Raw genomic sequence first — 21,121 nt, forward strand, 5'->3', positions numbered from 1 at the left:
ATTTTGAATGCTACTTTGGTATTCCACAATTAGAAGCCAGGCACCTGGGATACACCTGTAGTCCCAGAAACTCAGCAGGCTGAGGCAGGAGGATCACTTGAGCTCAGTGATTCAGGACCAGCCCAGGCAACACAGCGAGATACTGTCTCAAAAACAAAAGGCCAAGCATGGCGCCACATGCCTGTAATCCCAGTACTTGGGAGGCCGAGACAGGAAGATCACAGGTTCAAGGACAGCCTCAGCAAGTAGTGAAACCTTGTTTGCAAATAAGAAGTAAAATCGGGCTGGGTGTATAGCTTGAAGGTAGGCTGCCTCTGGGTTCAATCCCCAGTACCACACACACACACACACACACACACACACACACACACACACACACACAGCAAGGTAGTGGTACAAGCCTATAATCACAGTATTTTGGAGGCTAAAACAGGAGGATAGCAGGCTCACCACAATTTTAGTAAGACCTTGTTTCAAATTAAAAAATGATATAGGGCTAGGGGTATAACTCACAAGTAGAATGCCTCTGAGTTCAATGCCCAGTACCAACACACACACACACACACACACACACACACACACATACAGATTACAAAATTAGTAACCATGTAATGCTCATCTCATAAAAAAATATGCTGTTTTTAGTGAGGCCCTCTAACAACTTAGTGAGACCCTGTTTCAAAGTAAAGAATAAAAAACAGGGCAAGGGGTGTAGCTTGGAGGTTGAATGCCCCTGGGCTCCATCCCTAGACAGGGGGAGGGGGGACACAACAACAAAACACTAGCTACTAGCTATCAGCATGACAACAATGACAGCTATTATTCATCGAATGTTTACTATGTTAGAGGCATTCATAATACATTTTTACTTAATCTTCACAGAAATCCCATAATGTGGGTCTTTTCTATTTTGTTGATAAGAAGGCAGGCATCAGATAAGCTGGTTAAAAAGGGAGTACGGTTGGGGCAGGGGAGTACTGGGATTGAATTTAGGAACTCTCTACAACTGAACTACATCTCCAGTGCTTTTCACTCTGAGACAGGGTCTTGCTAAATTTGCTGAGGCTGGTCTCAAACTTGTAATCCTCCTCCCTCAGCCTCCCAAGGAGCTGGGATTATAGGTGTGTACCATTTCACCCAGCTGGGAATATGAATTTCTGAACCCGCAGCTGAAGAACCCAAGTCCCTAATCTTTGCACTACATCAGAAGGCTAGCAGCCTCACTCATGTGATGAAGAGCAGGGTAAATATGTAGAAATGTGTTCACCACAAGCCACACTTCTATGTCAGTATCAGATAATGCGTTGTTTAGAGACTGAATCCCAGGATCTCCAACTCTTTCGTGCTGTCTGACGTTTTCCTCAGTTCCACAGTCAACCTCTCAGAACTTCTAGGGATACACAATCATCTGACTTGGGCATCTTATGACAAGATGTCTAGGCTGGGAGAAGAGAACAAACTGACTACCTTTTTTATTTTTGGTATCCCCAGCCTTTTTATAAATTTTATTTTAATGAACTAAGTTTTGTAGTGGGGATGAAACCCAGGAACATTCAACCTCTGAGCTCCCAGCCTTGTTTTATTATTTTGAAACAGGGTCTCACTAAGTTGCAGAGGGCCTCACTAAGTTGCTGAGGCTGGCCTCAAACCTGTGATCCTCCTGTTTCAGCCTCCTAAGTACTAAGATAAAAGGCATGAGCCACCTCACCTGGTTATCAATTATCGGAGAATATAGCCCAGAGCTAGAAAAGCCCCTGGGTTCCACGCCCAGTACCATAAAAAAAAAAACAAAAAACAACAACCTAGGGAACAAGACTTTCCTAGACTTGTTTTTTTATTCCCATGATATCCATTTCATTTTCTCCTGATCTGTAGTTTTTGGTTTCCAGCAGATCTCTTGAGCTTGTCAGCTCTTCCCCAAGCAATTCCCCTCTGTAATCACAGTAGAGTAAACAGATCCATGATACCTTTTAATTTTTCCTTTGTCTGTCCTTTCTTTGTTGAGAGATATTTGCCTAACAAATTAAAGCATGTACCTAAGATACATCTCCTCCTGAAGTATAGTCTACTGAAGTGATATGGACAGTGTAGATTATTTCCTGTCCATAGCTTTTCACATTCATTCTCTTCAAGCATCTTATCCACTGTAATATCTCTGTTCTGTTATCTAATTCTGTGTTTTATTAGCATTTCAGGAGAAGAAAACAGTATAAAAAAATCCCTCATTCACCAGGTGTGGTGATGTACACTTGTAATCCCAGTACTTAGGAGGCCGAGACAGGAGGATGCAGGTTTGTAGCCAGCCTCAGCCGCTCAGCCAAGTCCTCTGCAATTTAGACCTTATTTCAAAATAAAATATAAAATTGGGCCAGGGTTGTAGCTCAGAGGCAGAATGTCTTTGGGTTCAATCCCTAGTATCACCACAACAGAAAATCCCTATCAAACCAAAAGTAGTTGCACATGCCTATAATCCCAGTACTCGGAGACTGAGGCAGGAAGATCTCAGGATCAAGGACAGTTTAGCTGAGGCCATTTCCAGAATAAAAAGTAGAAAGGGCTGGGTTGCCAGGCATGGTGGTGCATACCTATAATCCCAGTCCTTGAGAGGCTGAGACAAGAAGATTGCAGGCTCATGGGCCAGTCTTAGCAATTTAGTGCATCCCTCTGCAATTTAGTGAGGCCTTGTTTCAAATATATGTATTAATAAATACAGTAAGGTCCAGGGCCGTCGTTGTCTTTTTTTTTTTTTTTTTTTTTGTACTGGGGATTGAAACCAGGGACATTCTATCTCCAAGATACAACCCGGCCCTAATTTTTTAATTCTTTATTTTGAAACAGAGTCTATAGGGCCTCACTAAGTAGCTGAGGTTGGTTACAAACTCCTCCTGGTCTCAGCCTCTCAAGTACTGGGATTACAAGTGTGCACCACCAGCCCAGCTGTCCAGGGTCAAAAACCAGCCAAAGAGCAGATCTGGGACTAGAATCCGGCTCAGTCTGACACCAATTCCAAACCCTGAATGGCTTTTTAGAACAGCACATTTCTTATGTATCTCTAAAAATAGCGAATGAAAGCAAAAGCTCACATTTCTGTTAATAAGTTGAAGTTTTGCTTATAAAAATGAAAAATTGCTATAGAATGGAAAGGAGACGGTGTACTTAGAAGGATGACTTTCTATGATTCTTTATACCTTTGGGGTGACAGTTGATTGGCAAATTAATAATAATATTTTAAGACATACAGCCTCTGTAATAAGCACTTTAATAATAAAGGGGGTTATATTTAACTAGAATGGTTTAAGATTCTAAATCTCTAAATATGATACATGGGAAATAAAAAAGATAAATGATCTTTCAATAAAAGCTACATAAGAAAATCTCCCAGGTAAAGGTACAAAGCTAAACATAGATTTGGCACTGTTAGGACAACTGAGCTGTATAAATCAAGAGGGAACATAGAATACGCAGAAGAAATTTCCCAATAATAACTCCTGGTGACAGACTACCCTGATAATTACGTGAGGTAATTCTATTAGACAAACAGTAAAAAGATTTCAAGAGAAAAGAATATCCCCAAACTTTTCTTCCCTTTTCCCAGAAACAGTACAATAAAGAAGACCACTCAGTGATTATCTGTCCTCAATCTTTATGATGCTAATCAACTTAGAGCAAATAAAGCTGTAATAAAGAATCTGTATAGGGTCAGGAGTGCCGGCACACTCTTTTAATACCAGTACTTGGGAGGCTGAGTATTGGGATTACAGGAGGATCACAAGTTCCCGGCCAACCTCAGCAACTCAAGAGGCCCTGTTTCAAAATATAGAATAAAACAGGGCTGGGGGTGTAACTGGAAGGTAGAATGCTCCTGTATTCCATCCCAAGTACCACACACACACACACACACACACACACACACACACACTTACAAAATCTATACTTCTCTGGTAATCTGTGTCCAAACACTTTTAATATCTAAGCTCATACTACTCTACTATGATTAATTGTAAAATAAATTTAGAAATAAAAACTTAAATTTTTTGTTTGTGTGTGTGATACTAGGGGTTGAACCTTGGAGCATTCTATCTCTGAACTATCCCCCCAGTCCTACTTTATTTTTATTTTGAAATGGTCTAAGTTGCAGGCGGTCTCACTAAGTTGCTGAAGCTGGCTAAGTACCTGTGATCTTCCTGTCTCAGCCTCCCATACTGAGATTACAGGAATAAGTCATTATACCTTAACATTTAAGGTTTTTGTTTGTTTGTTTTTTTTTTTTTTTGGTGGTACTGGTGTTCCTGGAAGCCCTTCTACCTCTGGTCTACACTCCCAGACCATATATGTATATGGTCTGGGAGTGTGTGTGTGTGTGTGTGTGTGTGTGTGTGTGTGTGTGTGTGTGTGTGTGTTTAATTTGGAAACAGGGTCTCTGAAGCCAGCACAGCTGGCTTCGAACCTGCGCGATCCTCCTGTCTCTGCCTCCCAAGCATGGGGATTACAAGCTTGCGCCACCACGCCCGGCAACATTTAAGTTTTTATACTATAAAAATTGAAAAAGAAATGTCTCGTGTTCTACTTCCCTCTATAAGTATCATTAACCCTTTAAGTCCCAACTTTTCAATTCTGTGACTATTTCAATACTGACTCAGGTGCAATAATATAGGCTGGAAATCATAGTCTAGAACTTTTATATTTTACGTTAGTATTTTTATAATTATAATTATATGCTTATTATATAATTATATTCTATATATACTGTATTTAAGATTTTATATGTATTCTACATATGGGATGATGGAACAAAATGGGTTAAGATGTGGGAGTCAAGTTGTCATGGACTCTCAAAACAAAGATGGGGATAAATACACATTTCATATTTGACATACAAAGGAAGTGACATGAAGTCCCTCCCTCCTTCCTTCTTCCCTCCCCCTTTTCTGGTGCTGGGGGTAGAATCCAGAGCCTCCTGCATGATACTCAAGCTCTCTACCACTGAGTTACACCCCCAGCCTCTGACATAAAGTTCTTAGCTGTTTTAGGAGCTCATATTATATTGTTGCCTCCCAGGAGAAAATGGACAAGAAATTAAAGCAGACAATAAGTATAAAGACTCCTCAAGACATTAATACTTACTAATGTTACTTTGAATACAAGCAAAGCGTGAGCTAGACCCTAGATCTATACTACATGTTTGCAAGGCTACTCCCTAAGCATGGCGACTGCGGGGAGAAGCTGGGTGGTCAACACCCCAACATACTTGTTTTCCCTAAGTGTCGAGGGAAACTGCCCTTCTTTGATACAAGTGCAGGGAGGTCTAACTTGTGTGCTGTGAGAACTGCTGCTAAGCAGACAAACCATAAACAGGGATATTTTCAAATCCTGCTACAAGAACTGAAGAAAAAATACATCTGCAAATATTATAGCCTCTTCCAAGAAGGAAAATCTCAGTGTACTTCACAACCTTATTGTGGAGTTTAATTCCCAAAGCTTTATGCTCAAGTCACCAGCAAGCATCGACTGGGAGGGAGGCCGGTGACTTTGTGATGTAGTGAAATGGACATTAACTCCTGAACTTAATCACTAGGGAGCAAAAACTGACTTCATACTAAGGTCTAGAGCAAACAAGGCGTGACTGCAGAATCTTTTCACATCTCAACAAAACACTATGAAAGAGGTTTTCTTTGTTTAATAAAAAAAACCTTAGTAGACTCCAGATGATGGAGGAGAAACTCCCAGGGATCCAGAGAGGTGGTCAGGGGGATGGGGGGAGAGAGAGTCCATGAAGGAAACCCTCCATCCACACTGTGTGTTAGGTGAGAACACCAATGTCAACCTCAGCCCCCTGCAGGGGAAGAGGGGAGCGGGAGGGCGCCGGGGAAGGAAGCCCACCAAGCGCTGTGCCATCATCAGCGTGAGCTGCATTATAATGTGACGCTATAAGGGGCCAATAAAAGTAAAGATTTTTTTTTCACCATAAAAAACACCCAAGTAGCATATGAACATGGGGAAATACTTCTGAAACTTTATGATAAATTGTTCAAAACCTTGATAGGGTGGTATGGGGAGCGTTCAACATGCCTGTTAACCTAAGGAAAACACAATTTGCAAAAAAAAAAAAATTAAGACAAGAAGATATGATCATTCTCTTTCAGGATCCCCAATACTGGGATTACAAGCATGTGCCATGACACCTGGCCAGCAGAAACTGTTTTTCATTCCTATTTTAGCTATAAGATATATATTTATATCCTTATGTAAATTTATATTTACATATATATATATATATATATATATATATATATATATATATGTTCTAGAGATTGAACCCATAGGCATTCTACCTCAGAAGCACACCCCATTCCTTTTTGTTTTGTTTTATGAAATAGGGTTTCGCTAAGTTGCTGAGGCTGGCCTCAAACCTGTGATCCTCCTGTCTCAGTCTCTCAAGTCCTGGGATTACAGATGTTCACCACCATTGTCTGGCAATAAGATATTTTTAAATATTTTACTTTTCTTAATTTCTTTTTACTGTTCTTAGTGAAAATCTGCAAAGTCTATTTCTGAAATGGCTGGAGTGTTTATACCCATAATATTCAGAAATTTAGTGCTTAGAATTAAGCACAGCTGATTAGACAAGCTGATATATTTTTGGTTAGCATGGAATAAAGATTTCTCTAATTAGAAAGCATTCATGTCATTTGATTTCTGATCCTTGCTTCAGAGTTCTCCCAGTACAGCAGGAAACATTAAATATAGATTAAACTTAATTTAACAAGAAAGTATTTTTACATGTCCAAACAAGCATAATCCAGTCAGTACCATTTTTAGACCTAAAATTATTAGGAAAAACTGCTTTGAGTATTAAGAAATTCTTCGACGGATAAAGGTCAACAGAAAACAGACTTGGAGAAGTAAAAAGACCACAGAGCAAATGAAAGATACAGGCTCAAATCTCTGTATGTAGGTATGTAGGGTCTGTAAATTTCCTCTTGCCTCTTTTTCTCCATCTTCCCTGCCTAGCAATGCCCTGCAAAAACCAAACCAAACAAAAGGCAAACATAATGTGCTTAAGTAGAAGTATACTCTTTTTTTTTTTTTTTGGTAGTACTAGGGATTGAACCCAGGAACCCAGGGGCATTATATCTCCAAGTTACATCCACAGCCCTTCTTTTTATTTTATTTTATTTTTGTGTGTGTGGTACTGGGGTTCCTGGAAACCCTTCTACCTCTGGGCTAGACTCCCAGACACCTATTTTTTATATTTTTATTTGGAGACAGGGTCTCTTTAAACCAGCAAGGCGGGGATTACAGGCGGGGATTACAAGTGTGCGCCACCACACCCAGTGCTTACTCTTTATTTTTGAAACAAGATCTCACTAAATTACAGAGGGCCTCACTAAGTAGTTGAGGCTGGTCACAAACCTGCAATCCTCCTGTCTCGGCTTCCCAGGTACTGGGATTAAAAGCGTGTGCCACCACACCAGCCTTCAATATTTTCTTAAAGTGAATTTATACTGATTTAAATATTTCATTCAAGAACTAAAGAAACTAAATTAAGTTTTTGCCTTATTAACTCAATATCCTTGGTGGGCCATCTGTTAACTTTCTATCATCTTCTATTCGAAGACTTAAAAGTGATCCTCAAAATCAGTTAAGTGCATATTGCAAGACTGCTCTAAGATTCAAGCAGATGTGTACTTACATGAATGCTCGACTATGAAGCACTCGAGGGTATATAATTACTGTGCTGACAAGTACAAATTAAAAATAAAGGTGTCCAAAGCACACACATATGTTGAGAGTCTGTCCTTACCTTCATCCTAAACCTATCTTCATTATATCTATGTCACAATTTATTTTTTTTTCAGTTAAATAAAAGAAAAATGATTCCTTGCTCCTCTAGTTTCATACTTAAAATTTGTTTTCAAATATTTTTGGTTGAGAAACAAAGCTAACATGACATCAATGAGAAATTTAACTTTTAATTGGATGGCGATAATAAATATAAAATTTTACATAGACTAAGCATGAAAAAATAAAAATACCAAATCTGAATCTGTATTATTATACATATATCAAATATGTACTATTAGTAGGTCCATCCTTCCAAAACAGGTCAAAGTTTAAACATCTGAAAACATCAGTACTGACAAAAAAATTCCTTTACAATTTAGTTATCAGAAACTTAAACTCTCACAAAATATGAAATCAACACTTCATTAGGGTTTACCGCAGAACTTGAATCTTTGCAAATTTTCCTTAAAAATAGATTTGGAAGTATTTTCAGAAACAAAAGGATAGAAATCAGACTTGCTCTCTTTTATAATTTTGATGATTTCTACTACTCTTCATCTCTTTCTTCATAATTTTCTTCTTTAAGTAATTAGTTAAGGCCATTTCTGTTTAAACCATTTTTTTTATTTTTATTTTTTGGGTGGGTCTGAAGATGGAACCCAGGGGCATTCAACCTCTGAGCTACGCCCCTGCCCTATTTTTTATTCTTTATTTTGAAACCAGGTCTCACTACCTTGCAGAGGGCCTTACTTAAGTAGCTGAGGCTGTCTTTGAACTGTGATCCTCAGGTCTCAGCCTCCTGAAAGCTGGGATTACAAGCATGTGGCACCATGCCTGGCTTAAACCAAATCTTGACTTAAAATTTAGAAAAGCATTAATATTCTACTCAATATACAAAAAATAAAAATTAAGTATCTTCATATTGTTCTAATCCTCCAGTTCCAGCTATTTCTCCCAAATTTGTGCTGTATACTTTGGTTAAAATGTTTTCTCCTAAACTGGACATGGTGGCACTAACCTGTAATCCCTGTACGTGGGAAGGTTAGTCAGAAGGATTGCAGGGTTGGGACCAATGTGCAGTAAATTAGTGAGACATTTTCAAAAATAAAATAGGGCTGGGAAGCCTGGAGTGGTGGCACACCCTTGTAATTCCAGCATTTGGGAGGCTGAGACAATAGGATCATGGTTCAAGGCCAGCCTCAGCTACTAGTGAGGACCTTTGCATCTCAGTGAGATGCTGTTTCCAAATAAAGAATAAAAAGCACTGGTTATATGGTGGCCCAAGCTTGTAATCCCAGCATTCCAGAGGCAGGCAAAGACCAGAGGATAGTGGTTAGCAGCAGCCTCAGCTACTTAATGAAACCCTCCACAACTCAGTGAGACCCAGTTTCAAAAATAAAAAGACTAGGCCAGGCATGGTGGCGCACACTTGTAATCCCCGTGCTTGGGAGGCTGAGACAGGAGGATCACACCGGTCACCGGTTCAAAGCCAGCCTCAGCTACTTAGTGAGGCTCTCAGCAACTTAGTGAGACCCTGTTTCCAAATAAAATATAAAATAGGTCTGGGAGTATACCCCGGAGGTAGAAAGCCCCTGGGTTCCACCCCCAGTACCACCAAAATAAAAATAAATAAATAAAAAGACTAAAAAATAGGGCTGGAAGTATAGCTCAGAAGTAGAATGCTCCTGGGTTCCATCTCTAGTACTGAAAAAAAAAAAAAAAAAAAAAAAAAACTAGGGCTGGAGGTGTAGCTCAGAGGTAGAATGCCCCTGGGTTCTATCCCCAGTACCACAAAATAAAATGAAATAAAATAAAAAATAAAGAATAAAAATTAGGGCTGAGGGTGTAGCTTGGAGGTAGAACGTCCTTGGGTTCCATCTCCAGTACTGCAAAAAAAAAAAAAGTTTTCTCCTACTGGTTCTATAGGATTGGCCAAAATGAAGGGGAGACGGGGAGAGAATCATCAATGTGAATGAGGAGGTGGGAGAAAGAGCGCTCTCAATCACTACATGAATGCCATCTTGTTTTGTATGTGTGTGGTACTGGAGGTTGAGCCCAGAGGCATTAAATCCCTCAGCCCTTTTCTTATTTTTGATTTGGAAACAGGGTATTGCTAGGTTGTTGAGAATCTTGCTAAATGGCTGAGGCTAGTCTTGAACCCGTGATCCTCCTGTTTCAGGCTCTAGTTCTGGGAATACAGGCTTGCACAGCCATTCCTGGCTGATGCCATCTTTTTAGAGGATGATTTGGCAATAGAAATCAGACATAAAATGCACATTCTTTTCTTTAATAATTCTATGACAAAGCAATTCACTTTAAAGCAATTGTATATAAGCACAAGAAAGGAGGTAAAGAATATATATACATATTTTATACATATACATTTATACATTTATACATATATACACCTTTCAGATATGCTGAACCAGATATGCTGGCTTCGAACCTGCGCGATCCTCCTGTCTCCGCCTCCCAAGCCTGGGGATTACAAACTGCGCCGCTGCCACCACACCGGGCTATTTTTTATTTTGAAATAGGGTCTCCCTAATTTGGGGAGGACCTGGCTAAGTTGCTGGGACTGGGCTGGAACCTGTGATCCTCCTGTCTCAGCCTAGAAAGCACTGTGAATACAAGCATGTGGCACTACACCTACCTATTCAGAGTAATTTTAATAACAACCAAAAAATCTAAGTCTCCATGCACATGGCCTGGTATCAAATCTTTTACCTTCCTGCTTCAGCCTCTAGAGTCACTGGAATTACAAGAGAGCCACCACACTTAGCAACATGTGGCATAATTTTAAAATTATGCTGCTCCATTACTAGGCATGGTAGTGAACGCTTGCAATCCCAGCATTTGGGTAGCTGAGAAAGCAGGATCAGGCCAGCCTCAGCTACTCGGTGAGGCCCTCTGAAACTTAGCGAGGCCCTGTTTCAAAATAAAGAATAAAATATAGGTCTCAGGTGTACCTCGGATGTAGAATGCCCTGGGTTCAATCCCCAGTACCGCACACACACAAACTAAATATAAATACTTTAAGTTCTTCTCCTCACAGAATTTCCTGATAATGATTCAAAATGATGGTGTCCACATTTATTGAGAAATAATATGAAAAATGAAAAATTTTCTCAGTCTCCTCCAAAACTGTTTATTATATAATAACCAATGTGCTTTTTATAATATTGTGATAAACTCAATGAATTTATTGCCAAGGAGGAAAAAAATTATATCCTGACCGAAGAGCATGATTCTTATTACCAGATCAGGCGTAACACATCTTTTTTTTTTTTGCCTTAATCTCTAGAATGCTTCAAGTTAAGTTATTTTTCAATTGCAATAATTATAATATTATGATCCACCTTGGCTGTTTTGAAGTATAATTTCCCTCTCATTTTCTCAGTCCTTCTAACCAGGCACACGTTTATTATCTTCCTGTGCCGAGCGCTGAGCCTGGAGCAGGAAAGACTCTTAATAATGACTGTTTCTTCAGCAGCAGCGGCAGCATAATTACGTCATTAAAAACAGCAACCTGCCAGGCATGGTGGCACATACCTGTAATCCCAGTAATGGGAGCCTAAGACAGGAGGAGGATCGCAGATTTGAGGGAGGCCTCAGCAGCTTGACCAGATCCTTAGTAACTTAGTGAAACCCTGTTTAAAAATAAAAAGGGTAGCCGGGCGTGGTGGCGCACGCTTGTAATCCCCGCGCTTGGGAGGCAGAGACAGGAGGATCGGAGGTTCAAAGCCAGCCTCAGCTACTTAGTGAGGCTCTCAGCAACTTAGTGAGACCCTGTTTCCAAATAAAATATAAAAAAGGTCTGGGAGTATAGCCCGGAGGTAGAAAGCTTCTGGGTTCCACCCCCAGTACCACCAAAAAATAAAAAATAAAAAAATAAAAAGGGCCGGGCATGGTGTCTCACACTTGTAATCTTAGTCCTTGGGAGGCTGAAACAGGAATCAAAGGTTTGAGGACAGCCTCAGCAACTTAGTGAGGCCCTCCTCAACGTAATGAGACCCTATTTCAAAATAAGGGAATAAAATAAGGCTAGGGGTATTGCTCAGAGGTAGAATGTCCCTGGGGTTCCATCTCCAGCACCATAAAATAAATAAATAAATAAATAAATAAATAAATAAATAAATAAATAAAATATAATATAATATAACATAATAAAAGGGCTGAGGTATAGCTCAGAGGTAAAATGCCCCTGGGTTCTATCCCCAGTATTACAAAAAGAAAAAAAAAAATACCATCATTTGCTCAGCACTAAAATTACACACCTTATTTAAATTACAAAGTTCTCAAAATCAATGACGGAGAGCCAGGAATGGGGCTGAAGAGCTGGTGCTGTGCGCATAAATGCTCTGCCATTCAATTTACCTCCTTAATCTACCTCCCTCCCACTAGACTGTCAGGTCCTTGAAGGTAGGCAGCCCCATGGTTCATGCTTCTCTATAATCCTGCTCTACAATTAACACAGTATCTTTTACGCAACACAGACCTAATAAATATCTGCTGAGTGAGGAAGATAAAGAGCAGATTACAACATCTAGAGAACAGAGCAAAGAGGAAAGATAGCAGAAAACACTGATCAACAAACCACCTGGCTTATTTTCCTCCTGTCAGTTCCATACCTTTTTTTTTTTTTTGGTACTAGGGATTGAACCCAGGGGCATTCTACTTCTGAGCTACACTAGCAGCCCTATCTTTTATTCTTTATTTTGAAATAGGGTCTCGCTAAGTTGCAGAGGGCCTCCTTAGCAGCTGAGGCTGTCCTCAAACCTGCGATCCTCCTGTCTCAGTCTCCCCAATGCTGGGATTACAAGTGTGCATCAAAACGCCAGGCTCAGCCCCCGCTCCTTTAAGTGCTCATCCTCAGCCTTCCACCTTTCCCCTCCCCCAAAGCAGACAGAAAGCCCAGCACTCCTAGGCAGCAGGGGGCGCCTCAGACCCCAGCTCTCCCCGCTGGGTGCTGCAGCGGCTCTTCTCCAATCTCAGGTCCCTTCAGAATCTGGCTGTGCAGAAGACCTAGGAGAGGAGGGGTGAAGCAGAGGGCTGTACAGGAGGAGCTGGTCCTGCCCTGTCTGGCTGCTCCCAGCTCACTGCTCCCTGGAAGCCGGAGTTCAGGAAGCAGGAAGTGCTGCTCCTGAGGAGAGAGACATGTGCCCTGCCTTCCTGCTGCTCCTTCTGCTGGGAATATCAGGTGAGATCCTGGGGTGACATCAATTCCAGGTAGGGACAGGGCTGAGGCCCCAGGAAGGCTGCACAATGTAGGGAAGGTGAGTCCTCCACAGCAGCAAGAACCTATCAAGAACACCTCCCAGCCAGGCTTGGTTCCCGCCTATCATTCCAGTACTCAGAGGCTGAAGCAGGAGGATTGTAGCTTCAGTACCAGCCTCTGCAACTCAACAAGTTGCTGGAACTTAGCAATACCCTAAGTTTCCCAATAAAATATGGCTTGGCGGAGGGAGGGAGCTCAAAGATAGAGCCCCCTGGGTTCAGTCTCCAGCACAAAACAACAACAACAAAAATTCCATATTTTGCCTTTTCTCTCCCTAGGTGCAGAAGAACCACAGAATCTCTTGGAGTCAAGTAAGGCACCCCTGCCTGGATGGACCAAAGGAAGAGAATCCATGGGAAGAAAAGGGACTCCAGTTTGGGCAAGAGCAGGGAGGGGGCAGAGGGGAGAGTGGGGCACTGTGGGTTCCCCATGCCTTTCTTTCTTTTGTTGGCAGTCTGTGGGCGACCTGCAGTCACAACTGGCATCATCTCAGGCACAGAGGCCAATGTCGGGCAGTGGCCCTGGCAGGTCAGTATCCGCCACGGCTGGCTTCACATCTGCTCGGCGAGCCTCATCTCACAGAAATGGGTGCTGACAGTGGCGAGCTGCTTCCGGTGAGTGCTGGCTTTGCTGCGGGGCACCTGTCAGGGAAGTGGGCCACTGATGCTCCTGGGCTGCAGCTGAACGCAGATTTATCTTGCACTGCCCAACACAGTGCAATGTGCCTTGTAAGTGAGTCCACCTACTTCCTACCATAGCTCTCGAGTCAATGCAACTACTCTCAAGCTCAGGGGTTTTTCACGTTTGACAATCATCTGAATAAAAATGAAGTTTTCATTCTCCCAAATCTCTTCCTCAGGGAGGCCCCCTTCCTTACAGTACCCTCATACCGCTCTCTGGAGGCAGGCTCCTGAGACCTCTACTCTCCCCGTGTGAACCCACCCGTTTCCTGTGGCTAAGTGTCACGTTACACCCACACGGAAATCTCCAGCCCCAAACCCTAGACCTGATGCATTTCCATTTGGGTAACTGAAAGGTTAACAGGGGCAAAACGGAACTACAATCTTACTACTGCCACTATCCCGAGAGCTATTTTTTTCTCTCTCTCTTTCCCATCTCATTCAACAACATAACCAGTTGCTCAAAGCAGAAATACTGCTATCTTAGGGACTGGAAACCAAGCTGAATGGCAGCGAGCTTCCTAATACGCAAGGCCCTGGATTCCATCCCCAGCACCGCGGAAAACATTAAAAACACTGAAAACTTACTTTTCCTCACTCTCCACATTTAATGCTTATACCAGTCCTTTTGGTTTCACTTGCAAAATATACTGTGACCCTTATATAGCTGCCCTGGTCCACTGTAATAGTATAACATGTTTTGCTATTCTCAAACATACAAAAAGTGTTTTTTTGTTTTTTGTTGTTTAAGTGAGAGGTTAGATCAGGTCACTCCTCCTCCCTCTTTTAAATCCGCCAATGGCTGCCCAGGCAACTAGCATAAAACCCTCACTGCAGCCTCCATGTCATGAACACCAATTATCTGCTACCATCTCATCCCATTCTACTCTTTTTTTTTTTTTTTTTTTTGGTCACTGGGGTTTAAACCCAGGGACATTCTACCTCCAAGCTATACCCCCAGCCCTTGTTTAAGTCTTATTTTGAAACAGAATCTCACTAAGTTGATGAGGGTCTCACTACTTGCTAAGGCTGTCCTTGAACCTATGATCCTCCTGTCTCAGCCTCCCAAGTATTAGGATTACAAACATGTGCCAATCTTTCAATTCCTAGAAACTGCTAAGCTCTTCCTCGATAGCCTTTACATATTCTATTCCCTGTCTGGAATACTTTTCCTCATAGCCCTTCTCATGGTCGACTCCTGTATTTTGGGACTCAGTTGAAAAGCTACCTCAAAAAGATATTCCCAGCCAGAAGAGGCAGCACACATTTGTAATCCCAGCACTTGGGAGGCTGAGACAGGAAGATCCGGGTTCATGGCCAGCCTCAGCTACTTACTGAGGCCCTGTTTCAAAAAAATCGGGCTGTAGTTGTAGCTTGGAAATAGAGTGCCCCTGGATTCAATCCCAGCACCATACATACATACACACATACATACATACATACATACATACATACATACAGCAAAATAAAAAATAAACCCAGGTTTGGTGGCATATGCTTGTAATCCCAGTACTTGGGAGGCTGAAACAGGAAGATTGCAGGTTCAAGGACGGCCTGAGCAAGTAGTGAGACTCATTAACCTAGCAAGATCCTTTTCAAAATAAAAATAAAATAGGGTTGGGGGTGTACCTCAGAGGCAGACTGCCCCCTGCGTTCTATCCCGAGTGCCACCAAAAAGAAAAACAGGGGAAAAAAGAAAAAAAAAAATAGGGCTGGGGATGTAGCTTGGAGGCAGAATGCCCCTGGTTCAAACCCTGGTACCACTACTACTACTAATAATAAATAAAAAAGATCTTCCCTGAAACCCTATCCAAAGACTCTTCCTCTCTTCTTTATGCTCTATTTTAAAATCCTGTCTGTTTTCTTCATAACCTTTTACACAATCTAAAATTTTGAACTGTATTTATTTACTATGGTCTCTCTTTCCTCCCATCTTTATACCCTTGCACATAACCATGAAGACCAAGCCCTGTGAGGCCAGATTTTGCCCACCTTAGTCTCTCAGAAGAACAATGCTTGCTGAAGGAACTAATAATCCCTCCTTTAAGAACTAATGCTTCTTGCCGGGCATGGTGGCGCACACTTGTAATCCCCGCAGTTGGGAGGCAGAGACATGAGGATCGCTCAGATTCGAAGCCAACTGCACTGGCGTAAGAGATCCTATTTCCAAATAAAAATACATAAAATAGGTCTGGGAGTGTGCCCCAGAGGTAGAAGGGTTCCATCCCCAGTACCACCAAAAAAAAAAAAAAAAAAAAAAAAAGAACGAATGCTTCTTTTAGCAAGGGCTAGAAGAAAAATGCAATGGCCAGAATGGTGGGCTCTGCTATGATACTCCATGGCAAAGACACAAACCCCTGGTGCCTATTCTGCTTCTCTTCTTCTCAGGTCTAAGGATGCAAGAAAATACAACGTGCTTGTGGGGTCACTTCGGATCACTGATCGTCCAGACTCCAAAATGACTGTAATACCTGTGTCCCGGATCATCATCCACCCCGACTTCCAGGGGAACATGTCTAGTGCTGTTGCTGTGGTGGAGCTGGCCTACCCAGTTTCTTTCAGCCCTGTCATCCTGCCCATCTGTCTGCCCTCATCGAAGATCCAGCTCAAGAACACAACCCCCTGCTGGGTGACTGGATGGGGCTATTCTGGGATATACCAATGTGAGGATAAGTAGGTTTTCTGAGCTCTGTTCCTTCAACTTTTTCTCCTGATGCTCTCTATTCCACTCCTACCTCCAGCACAAGGCAGTCTCTCAGTATTTATTCAGTGGTATGGCACACTTCACATTCTTCTTGACCCTCCAACCTCCTTCATAGTTACTCTGCTGTGTTCTCTGCTTATTTACACCTGCTTTTGTTCTTACTCAGCAATAGGGCTAAGCCCTTAAAAGCAAAAAGGACAGAACAACAAATGCAGAGCGAGGATAGCTCTTCTCAGTGTGAGAACAGAGCTCTCCCTCTGCAGCTGGGTAGAACCTGTAGATAGGTAAGAAAACCAACAGAAAATGTGTTCAAGAAAGGAATGCCACTCAGCAAAATGTCCCTGAGTAGAGCAGCCAGGAAAGGAAAGCTTCATTTCTGTGTCAACAGACTTGATTCTTCTCAATATATTACATCTACCTCTTACATAGATATGAGAATAAACCTATATTTGAAAAATGATTTAATTCTGAATCGTTCACTGTTTGGGGTTTTCTTGAATCACAGGATTTTTCTGTTACTAATTTGTGTCACCTGAAAGGAATAACTTGTCTTTAGCCTTCTTCAGAGCCAGGCAACTGAGCCTGCAGGCTAGTTCCCAATCCAAAGTTCAGGATTCTAACACAAGAGCAGAATATTTGAAATCAGAGCTATCTCTGAAAAGTCACAGGCATGAAATCTGTATCCACAGGTGAAGGATACTTTAATTCTTTAAGCAGCTTTGACTCTTTTGGACCCCACAGATATCAAGCCATCTTATATACTGAAGGAGCTGAAAGTACCCCTCATTGACCTCCAGACTTGCAGTGACTACTTTCGAAATGAAAGCTTCTTGCGTGGAGTTGAGCCAATCAACAGTGAAGCCATGATCTGCTCCAAGCTCCCAGTGGAGCACATGGATCAGTGTATAGTAAGAATCCAGCCTCAAGCATCTGCCACAGCCATGCCCTTCCCCGGTGTGCTTCCTCCACACCTTAGAGCCCCTGGGTGGTCCCAGGAGCTCCTGGACAGGCCTAACTTCATAGACCTTGACGAAACCGCTCAAGAGTCTCATTTCTCCCTCTTCCAGGCCTAGCCAATTTTCCTCTCTTCCCTAGGGCAAAAGAGGAGACCCCCTCATGTGTCAAGTGGAAGATTTCTGGGTCCTAGCAGGAGTGGTGAGCTGGGGTTCAAACTGCATCCGAACCAATGAACCTGGACTATACACAAATGTCAGTTTTTACAAATCTTGGATTGAGAAGTCAGTGGCCTCCTTTACTGAGCTTTCTGCTACCCCCAGTCTGGGCCATTTTGGGTTCCTCCCTGTTATGCTTCTGCCTCTGATTTTATTGGGGCCACCTTAACTGGCGAGGTCAGTATGGCTAGGGTGAGGAAACAATTGAAAATAAGGGAGAAAGGGGAAATTTAAGAAGTTGAGGATCTTGAAGAGTTAGCAAGACAGAAGCAGTTCTGCCACCCATATGCCTAATCTACTTGTTTCCTTTCTTTTTGCTCAGGTCAGTCTGAAAAGTCAAATCCCAAGAATGAATACTTGAGATGATGGATAACTTGAGATGATCATTAAGCAACGTATAACTACACTGAAACATCACACTGCACACCATAAAGATGTATATTTACTGTCAACTAAAGACAAAATAAAATAAATTGGTTTAGAATATTCTAGCAATTAATTCTTATATTTATTCTTTTGATGAAAATGGAGATAAGACCTGGGGAGAAATACAGAAGCACAGAACAGAAATCTAGAACGAACAGAAAGCTAGGGCTGGAACAAATTCAGAAATCACCTGGCCCACCTGCTCCCCACATTTCAGTAGGCAGAGAGGCTGGGGTCTTGAGGCCCATTTCACCTTTGGCTAAATCCAAGATGAAAACCAACCAAACTGACTAGACTGGGTTCCAAAGAAAAAGGAGGAACTTGGAAGATCAGAAGGTTTCAGGTGAAACAGGGCAAACTAGAGGTGCCCACACAGTATATTAGAAATCCAGCACCATACAACAAACTGCTCCAAAAATTAGTGGTCTGAATCAACAAACATTAGTTTCTGTGGGTGAATAACCAGAGAGGGCTTAGCTGGGTAGTTCTGGCTCAGGGTCTTTCACAAGGTTGATGCTGTGTCAGCCACACCCACAATCATCTCAAGGCTCAACTGAAAATGACAGGCTTCTAAAGCTCATTCACGTGTGGGTAGCCAGGCTTAGCATATCCATTTCTAATCTCACTCACACAGACCTCTCTGCAGAACTGCCTAATAGCAAATGGCCTCCCCAGAATAAGCGATTCAAGGCAGAGAGAGACACCCAACATAGAAGGCAAGCTTTTTTTTTGGTACTGGAAATGGAACCCAGAGGCATTCTACCTCTGAGCTACACCCCCAGCCCTATTTTTTAGTCTTTATTTTTGAAACAGGGTCTCACTGAGTTGGAAGGGCCTCGCTAAGTAGCTGAGGCTACCGCAATCCCCCGTCTTCGCCTCCCGAATGCTGGGATTACAAGCATGTGCCATCACGCCTGGCCTTTTATTTTTATTTTGAACAGGGTCTAGCTGGGTTGATGAGAAGAGTCTCACTACGTGCCCACGCTGTCCTCAACGCTATTCTTCTGTCTTGACATGACAGGATTCTCCTGTCTTGGCCTCCCAAGTACTGGGATTACAGGTGTGGGCCTAGTATGCCTTCCTGAAGCCAGACATTTTATTTTTTTAATGTATTTTTATTGGTGCATTGTAGTCAAACATCTCAATGGAATACAAGACTTGTGAGGATATACAAGCACACATCACCCAATTAGCCTTTATCAATCCCCATCCCATTCCCCCCCTCCCTCATTCCCATGCTTGATTTAGCGATTGACTTTGATATGTTTGTTTAAGCACATCATGTGCTTTAAAGAGTTTTCATCTTCCCCCATCCCATCCCCTCAGATAGGTCACCTTAATTGCTCCTCTAGAGAGCCCCTTCTTTAACTAGAGTTCCTCCTATTACCTATTTCTCCCTAGTTTTCACATATTAGGGAAAGCATCTGTGTGTGTGTGTGTGTGTGTGTGTGTGTGTGTGTGTGTGTGTGTGTGTCATTTCCCTGTGGATGCCACACTGCAGGCTCCGATCACGGCCTCAAAAGCCCTGGCACCGGCCTCGCCGCACGGCAGGCTCCGATCCCAGACCAGACATTTTATAACCGAATCTCTAACCTAACATCTCAGGCTGGCCCTGCAGCCAGGCTGTGCGGCGCGATGGGCCCCTGAAGCTGACCCTGTGGGCCAGCCGCCAGTGAGCCTCGAGGAGGCGCTGTGCTACTGCTTCAACTACTACTCTCTGTGCTGCTTCCTGGCCAGGGCCACTCAAGGAGAATCTGTACACCAACCAGTGCGTGCCTGGTGGCCAGGGGTACAAGTCATGCAGATACTCTTCAATGGCCAGCGCAAGTGCTGCCAACGCAAACTGCAGCCCAGGTTGCGCACTCGCCTCATCTGCCCACTGGGTACCCAAAGGACCTGCTAAAAGTGTTTTCATTGACTGTAACCGTGGCCCTTCACGTTGGTCAACACAACTTTTCAACATTACTTAAGTTTAGCAATGTCTCAATCTTTTCCTTCGTGATTGTTAAGTAACAATCATGTGCGTATGTCTTTTTAGGGTTTGTAATTAAAACTGAACGGCAAGAATGGCATTTTAAAAAAAACTAACATCTCCAAGCTGGGTGTGGTGGCGCATGCTTGTAATCCCAGCATTGGGAGGCTGAGACAGGAGGATCACAGTTCGTGGACAGCCTCAGCTTAGTGAAGCCCTTTGCAACTCAGTGAGACCCTGTTTCAAAATAAAGACTAAAAAATTAGGGCTGGGGGTGTAGCTTGGAGGTAGAATGCCCCTGGTTTCCATCCCCAGTACTGGAAAAAAACAAAACAACCCATAATCTCATTGCTTCCTTCCTACTGTGTTCTACTGTTTGTTTTGTTTGGGGAAACAGGACTGAACCCAGGGATGTTCTGTCTCTGAGCTATGTCCCCAGCAGAGTCTCACTAAGTTGCTGAGTGTTTTGTTTAATTGCTGGGGCTGGCCTTGAACCTGTGATCCTACTACGGTCTCAGCCTCCCAGGTACAGACACGCGCCACTATGTCTGGCCATATTCTACTCTTTAGTAGGGAGTCAACAAGGTGCATCAGGAGGCTAAGATCACTGGGGACTCTGAGGACTGAGTCCAGGGAGTGAGTTCTAGCTCCAAACTCACCACAATCTCTTTTCTTTCTTTTTTAATTTGAAACAGGGTCTTATTAAGTTGCTGAAAGGCTCACTAAATTGGTGAGGTTGTCCTCAAACCCGCAATCTTCCTGTCTCAGCTTCCCAATCGCTGGAAACTACCTTAAAGGATGAACGTCCACAGGCAGAGAATAAGGGAAAGGTATGAGTGAGAGGCTCAGAAGCTAAGGCTGACTTGACGATGCTTGGTCGTCCCGGATTAAAGTCATGGGATGGTTCATAGAGGCATTCCTGGAGTGGGGCTAGTGAACTATAGCCCCACTGAGCATACTTCACCGCTAGGATCACAGGTGTGTGGGGTTGGGGAAGGTGTTTATAAGAGAAATAGCCAATTTGCAAAATTATGTGTCCAGAGAGCAGTTTAAAAACATGTTTCACGTAATAAATATATGGCGGCTTTAATATTCTTTTCCTAA

General features: G+C 42.6%; 2 protein-coding genes across 3 annotated transcripts in view; one reads left to right on the forward strand and one right to left on the reverse strand.

Annotated features, from left to right (window-relative positions):
- The window catches only part of SH3D19 (SH3 domain containing 19), a gene marked incomplete at both ends in the record, with an annotated part of 191,912 nt that overhangs the window by 124,526 nt on the left and 46,265 nt on the right, over positions 1-21,121 (reverse strand). The window lies entirely within an intron of this gene.
- The window catches only part of PRSS48 (serine protease 48), a gene marked incomplete at both ends in the record, with an annotated part of 54,186 nt that continues 46,007 nt past the window's right edge, over positions 12,943-21,121 (forward strand). The window contains 7 exons of the mRNA XM_080697805.1: positions 12,943-12,985; positions 13,342-13,374; positions 13,518-13,677; positions 16,132-16,406; positions 17,189-17,355; positions 17,543-17,685; positions 19,651-19,928. Of these exons, the coding sequence (XP_080553931.1) occupies positions 12,943-12,985; positions 13,342-13,374; positions 13,518-13,677; positions 16,132-16,406; positions 17,189-17,355; positions 17,543-17,685; positions 19,651-19,928 (1,099 nt within the window). The remainder of the gene's footprint in view (positions 12,986-13,341; positions 13,375-13,517; positions 13,678-16,131; positions 16,407-17,188; positions 17,356-17,542; positions 17,686-19,650; positions 19,929-21,121) is intronic.

The sequence above is a fragment of the Muscardinus avellanarius genome (genome assembly GCF_963383645.1).
Source record: "Muscardinus avellanarius genome assembly, chromosome: 6".
NCBI classification, from domain to species: domain Eukaryota; kingdom Metazoa; phylum Chordata; class Mammalia; order Rodentia; family Gliridae; genus Muscardinus; species Muscardinus avellanarius.